Raw genomic sequence first — 6862 nt, forward strand, 5'->3', positions numbered from 1 at the left:
GCAATAGTTTTACGGTGACATTGTTTAAAGGATAATTTCTTTTATTTCCCCCAAAAAGTTTTCCTCCGTTACAAAAAGACGTCCCATTTTTAAATATAAAAATAATTTTAAAAATAAAATTAAAGGCGGCATATCTTGTATATTCAATTGATACGTTTTGTACAAGATTTCAGAAGCCTATGCTTATTTTTATACATATAATTCCTTGGTTTTAGAAGAAACTTGAAATCTATTTGTCGCTGTGATTTTACGTCACAATAGAGTCGCCGCAACATCCAGTCCTCCATTTTTTAGCCGTCTTTGTACGCCGCTCTCTGCAAAGAGAATCGGCCGATTTATCGACTCGGTTTCTTCAGTCCGTTGCAAAAAAAGAATGCAAGGAAACAGGGGCCATTACCAAAACCATGGCCCGAACCGTCAGTCTGCTCAGGGAGAGCAAAAGAAACACGGAGGAAATACAAACGGCCAGGAGCCGAGCGAGTCGACGACCACCACCACCACCAAGCCGAGCGAGGCCTTGTTACTGGACCTGCAAAACTTCAAGAAGCCCGGCGAGAAAACCTTCACCCAACGTAGCCGTCTCTTCGTGGGCAACCTGGCCGGCGGAGTCACGGAGGAAGATCTGGGAAAGATGTTCGAAAAATACGGCAGGGCCACGGAGATTTTCGTCAACAAAGACCGAGGCTTCGGCTTCATCCGGCTGGAGACCAGGATCATCGCCGAGATCGCCCGAGCCGAGCTGGATGACACCCCGTTCCGAGGTCGACCTATCCGCGTGAGGTTCGCCACGCACGGCGCCGCCCTGTCCATCAAGAACCTGCCCGAGTTGGTGTCCAACGAGCTGCTGGAGGAGGCTTTCACCGTCTTCGGCCCGATCGAGCGAGCCGTGATCGTAGTGGACGACCGAGGCCGACCGACGGGTAAGGGCATCGTGGAGTACACCAACAAACCGGCCGCCAGGAAGGCGCTGGAGAAATGCAGCGACGGCGCCTACCTGCTCACCGCCTTCCCCCGACCCATCGTGGTGGAGCCCATGGAGCAGCTGGACGACGAAGAGGGCCTGTCGGAGAAGCTGATCAACAAGAACCAGCAGTACCACAAGGAACGCGAGCAACCGCCTCGCTTCGCCCAGCCGGGTTCCTTCGAGTACGAGTACGCCATGCGCTGGAAGGCCCTGATGGAGATGGAGAAGCAGCAGTACGAGATGGTGGACCGCAACATGAAGGAGGCCCAGGAGAAGCTGGAGGCCGAGATGGACGCCGCCCGCCACGAGCACCAGGTCATGCTCATGAGGCAAGATCTGCTGCGCCGCCAGGAGGAGCTGCGCCGGATGGAGGAGCTCCACAGCCAGGAGGTGCAGAAACGTAAGCAGGCCGAGCTGCGCCAGGAGGAGGAGCGCCGCCGTAGGGAGGAGATGCGCATGCGGAATGAGGAGATGCTCAAACGCCAGCAGGAGGGCTTCAGGGGGGGCTTCCAGGGAGAGGGCGCCGAGCAAGACATCAGGATGCACCTGGCCGCGGCGGCCATGGCGCCCGATAATGCCGCTCTCATGGCCGGGCCGGGGAACGCCAACATGCCCGGGGCTCAGGCCGCCTTTCCCAGAGGCCTCCCCGGACCCGGGGACTACGTACCCAATAAGCAGCGGCGATTTTAAAACCAAGCGCCGCTTTGTGGACAGAACAAAAAATAAAAAGTTCAGTTTGTTCTTTCAAAATGTGGCGTCTACGTTTATGTTGTACTTGGGAGAAATTCGCCCTTTCTCCGTCGAGCCGTTGTTCTTCTCGTTTTTTTTCCACCGTCATGAAAAGATGTTTGTCCGGAAAGGCTGTTTTTCTTTAATAAATTCTTTAAGAAAATATCAGAGTCCATCTGTTTTTAGTTTGGAAAAGAATGCAAAGTCCATTGATGGTTCCTGTAAAGCACTGGTGTCAAAGTGGCGGCCCGGGGGCCAAATCTGGCCCGCCGCCTCATTTTGTGCGGCCCGAGTAAGTAAATCGTGAGTGCCAACTTTCGGTTTTAGGATCAAATTCAAATGAAGATTGTAGATGTATATTATATTTTCTGATTATACCCTTTTTAAATCAATAATTGCATTTTTTTATCATTTTTTTTCTTTTGGTGTTTTTAGGTCAAAAGGCATTTTGTAAAACCTAAAGATAAATATATAAAAATATGTTTGGTTTTCCACTTTAATATTGAATATATATATATTTTTTAAATGTTTCTGAATGATTATTAGATGTTTTCCCTTACTAAGAAAAAAAAAGTTCAAATAAACAGTTTTATATCTATAAAAAACTGAATATTTAGGGCATATGATCCAGTTCTTATAATCCAATTTAAAAAAAATCTAAATATTATATCTAAAATGGTCCGGCCCGGCTCGGGAGCCGTATGTGGCTCTTTCCATGGGTTCGTATGGCTCTCCACTAACCTGTGAGGTAAAATATGGAAATCACTGGTGAGAGAGCTGAGTCCCGAACGCACTAATGAGCGTCACTGTGGCGTTGACACTACCTCTACCACTACTTTAATCATGATTTTGTTTTTTATTACTCTTCTGCATGCATGATCTCATTGATACTGATTTATTAGCAACAGCATAACAATGTTGTCAAAAGAATTCTGAGACTTTTTGTACTTTAAAAGTGGTGAAATGACAAAAAAATTCATACTTTTCATATATTTTTACTTTTCAATTCTGAGAATGGCTCTCAAGAAATAACATTAGAAAATATGAATAGTTTATGGCTCTCTCTGTCAAAAAGGTTCCCGACCCCTGGTCTAATTGAAACGATCTGGGGCAAGGAATTGTGGGCAATTGTTGAGCAAAAGCACTATTGATCACAATGAGTCAGTCAACTCACACATGACTCATTTAACAGGTCATCCTTTATACTGTGTGATTTGAGTCACAGTCTGCCGGCTTTCCCACTCATTTTCCACTTTGTTTCCTGCTATGACCTGTTTCAAAGCTTAAAATCAGACAGACCCGAACCAAAAATATTGAACGATCAGACTGAATCAATCAATTCCCCATATTTGTGGTCGTATGTTATGTCAAAAAATGATGGATTTTTGGGAATAAAAGTCCATTTTTAGGTATACTATTGAAATAAACAAACAACTAACACAGGAAGTGTACTATGTTCATTTAAGTAATACATTTCAACGGTAAAAAAAATAAATGGCTTCCCCTTCTAACAATATCCATGTTTTTATGACACACGTTTAATCGAAACCACAAACAGAAGGTCAAAGGTCAATTCTCTTTCAGCTCACATTGGGATGAGCCAATGTGAACCTTCCTTTTTTTTCAAATGTCTAAATATCATTTAATTTTCACTCAGGGCGGCGCTCAAGTAGCACCAATGAGATGAGCTTGTTGTTTTTTATGAAACAGACACTTATATTGACGGCGAGTGCAGATTGTGAAGTGTCATCTTATCTTTACGGCGTAAAAAGTTGCGCATCATCTCGAGGAGTTAAGGAGGTAATTGCACTCATCTATCTTAGAAAGCCTCCATTCCATCGTATCGCAGCTCGACCTGAGGAGAATGATTAATAAATGTTGAAAAGAAAGAATAAAAAAAGGTCAAATCTGGCATCAAATCAGCTCAAATTGAACATTTTCATCCCCGTATTTAAGTAACAATTTTCTTATTTGCTGCTAATGGGGTTGACTGAGAGATTTCAACACATTCATTCATTTTCTGAAGCGCTTATCCTCACAAGGCTCGCTAGGGGTGCTGGAGCCAATCCCATCCAACAGGCTGTAGACACCCAGAATCGATGCCAGCCAATTGCAGCGCACGTGTCGACAAAGGAAAACCAATCATACCTACTTGCCATTTAGCATCATCCATTAGCTTAGCACGCATGTTTTTGCAATGTAGGGGGAAACTGAAGTACCTGGAGAAAACCCACACAAGCCCAGGAAGAACATGCAAAGTCCACACTGAGAGAACCGACCTGGGATCGAACCCTCGGACCCAGAATTGCGAGGCAGAGGCGTTAACCACCCGTCCGTCTATATTTTAACACAAAAACACAATTATTGCTCTACACGTCCTCGTACATTTTTTTCAGACCATAAAACCGGGGGCCCAGGTGTGGGAAAACCCCAAAACACCCCCTTATTTTACGGCCCTGGTTGGAAAAAGGCCGGCAAAACCTTTGAGGTCAGGGATGGGTAATCAAGCCCCTCCCTCTCTGGCCCCTTTAGGACTTGTTGTCATTTTCTACCATCAATTTTATCATGTCTTCTTAATGTTTGAGTACCTTTGCTCTTTTCACCCGCACGTTGGTTATCGCCATTTTGACCTTGAAATACGATAAGAATATCAATTGCAGATTCAACGGTTGATTGGAGGGTTTGATTTAGGGAGCGATAATATTCGCTGTCCAAAATGTGATGAACAACAAAATGATGGTGTAAAATTTAAAACATTTAAAGTCTGCTATAACATACCATAACTTACTATTCTGTTTTATGAATGACTACAGCAATATTGTATATATCACTGTTTGTATCAAAATGGCTATATTTGTGTTAATTAATGATCTCAAAATTGAAGAGAAGTGCTGAGTATGACTAATTAATTCATACAAGGCGTATTTTGATGGCACAAATTGGCTCGAAGCCAAATATTTAAAGTACAATTTGCGGTGTTAACAAGCGTATTTGTGTGAAATTATATGATTAAAGTTGATAAATATTAGATAAGTGTCGTTCTCGAGAGAAAATTTTGACAGACGGAAACGTTTACAAAACTACTATGAATGCTAAATTTTACAACTAAGTTTAACGTTGACAGGACTGCAAATACACTTTCTGATGAATTTAACAAAAATGAGACTTGGTTGGAACTCACCCATCTAATAATCTAAATATACCAACAATTTTGAGTAATAGATATAGAAATATGGTAGTAATAATAGGGATTCACTACTACTTCACTGATTTTCAGTTATCACCAACACACAGGATTTAAATAGACAGACAGAAGCTGATTACCAAATCACAAGCAGCTAGTTACAAGAGGAAGGGAAGCCTGGAGGGACACAAGAGGCGAAAAGCGCACACACACACACACCTACAACCACAACCCTAACAAGATGTGACAGAGAGAGCCAAAAACAATTCATATTTTTAAACATTATTCACTGAGAGACATATTCTAGATTTAAAAGCTAAAATAAATGGAAATGTGTGCTTTTATTTTTGGTCATTTCAACACTTAAAGTACAAAAATACTCCAAATTATTTAAACAACATTGTTACGCTGTTGCATGACAGTACGCATTCACAAGGGAGCGTAAAGAAATAAAAATTATGATTACAGCCGCGCTAAAGGTACATTTTCACTTACAAGTTTGGGAAGAGGCATCAAAAGAGCCACGTAAGGCTCGCGAGCCATCGGTGCCCAACCCGTTAAATGAATTCAGGTTATATTTTTAATCTCCGTACGGTCGGTAGTCACTGGGATGTGGTTTTAATGACTGATTGTATCAGTTGTCGGCCATCTCTATGGGCAACCCTATCAAAGTCCCTCCCTAGTTAATAATCAGGCAGGTCTATTGATCTTCCGTCAACGCCATTGGCCAGTCCTCACATCAGACCAGATAATTCAGGTGTGACGTCAAAGGAAATGTCTTGTTTTGGGACATCCCCGACCGTGAACAGTTTGAAGGCGGAACGGACGGAGAGGACAACTCAAACTTCCCTTGGAGTGGACGTTCAAATGCGGGGAGGACGTTGATTAACGCGGAGGACGCCCAAAACAACGACGGTCATGCATCGCGTGGTGGTCTTGATCGTTTTTCTGACGTGCACGGTGAGATTGAGTTTTCAGTTGGACGATGACTTTTAAGGTCTTGTTTGAGTGTCGCAAAAAAATGATGTACTAAGAAGCTTCTGGGTCATTTAATTAGTTTTTTTGTCATCTATAGTTGACATGAAAATCGGATATTGTCCATTCGTGAGGTTGTTTTACCAATTGGTGGAAAAAAACAGGAATCATGTTTTTGTTTATTTTGTCATGAGTGAATGTATTGTTTAGACAGATATGGATAATGACAATATGTGGCTTGCGGTTTGATTTATTTTGGTGATTTTTGTGAACAATGAGAGGATAGTGTGATATTATCATGTGGTCTTAAACGTGCCATAAACGTCAAACTAATCAAGGTGGAAATTCTGCTCTTTATCATTTCTAGGAAGACGCTGATTATGTCAGGGCACAGTACAGCCTTGATGACAACTGATACTGATTCACAGCGCTGTCGTTTCACATCTTAAAGTCATTTAGTACAACCTTATCAACACTCATTTCTATTTGACTTTCAATATCTTTCATTTTTTTGTTAAAGGCGAAACCATCTCTGATCCAATAAAGCTACAGAATTTTTATCCTTAACCACTTTGCCCAAAACAAGTTGCCACATAGCAGTAATTCCACCCAAAAATCATTCAATCATTCATTTTCCGATCCGCAAGGGTCGCGGGGGGTGCTAGAGCCGACCCAAGCTAACTCCCAGCACCATGTTGGGGACACCCAGCCAATCACAAGTAGACAAACAACCAGTCACTCATAGCTAGGTGTAATAAAGTGTACAATTAGCTTAGCTAGCATGTTTTCAAATGCGGGAGGAAACCGGAATACCCGGAGAAAACCTACGCAAGCCGGGTAAAAGCATTTATATGTAGAATAACACTGATTAATGATACGTAAACTGAACAAGAACCCTCAAACTCCACACAGTGACAGACCTGGGATCGAACCCGGACCCCAAAACCGCCAGGCCACCAGGCCCTACAGTGAAAACTAACAACCTTTTAACACGTTTTCCTTCCTACTCA

General features: G+C 42.8%; 1 protein-coding gene and 1 pseudogene across 1 annotated transcript in view; both read left to right on the top strand.

Moving 5' to 3' along the window:
• The first annotated feature begins 78 nt into the window (after nt 1–78).
• On the top strand, nt 79–1856 carry LOC144074200 (paraspeckle component 1 pseudogene; annotated as a pseudogene).
• A 3820-nt stretch (nt 1857–5676) lies between these two features.
• The window catches only part of npc1l1 (NPC1-like 1), a 13432-nt gene continuing 12246 nt past the window's right edge, over nt 5677–6862 (top strand). The window contains exon 1 of the mRNA XM_077600464.1: nt 5677–5837. Within this exon, the coding sequence (XP_077456590.1) occupies nt 5796–5837 (42 nt within the window). The 5' untranslated portion in view covers nt 5677–5795. The remainder of the gene's footprint in view (nt 5838–6862) is intronic.

Source organism: Stigmatopora argus, chromosome 5 (genome assembly GCF_051989625.1).
Source record: "Stigmatopora argus isolate UIUO_Sarg chromosome 5, RoL_Sarg_1.0, whole genome shotgun sequence".
NCBI classification, from domain to species: domain Eukaryota; kingdom Metazoa; phylum Chordata; class Actinopteri; order Syngnathiformes; family Syngnathidae; genus Stigmatopora; species Stigmatopora argus.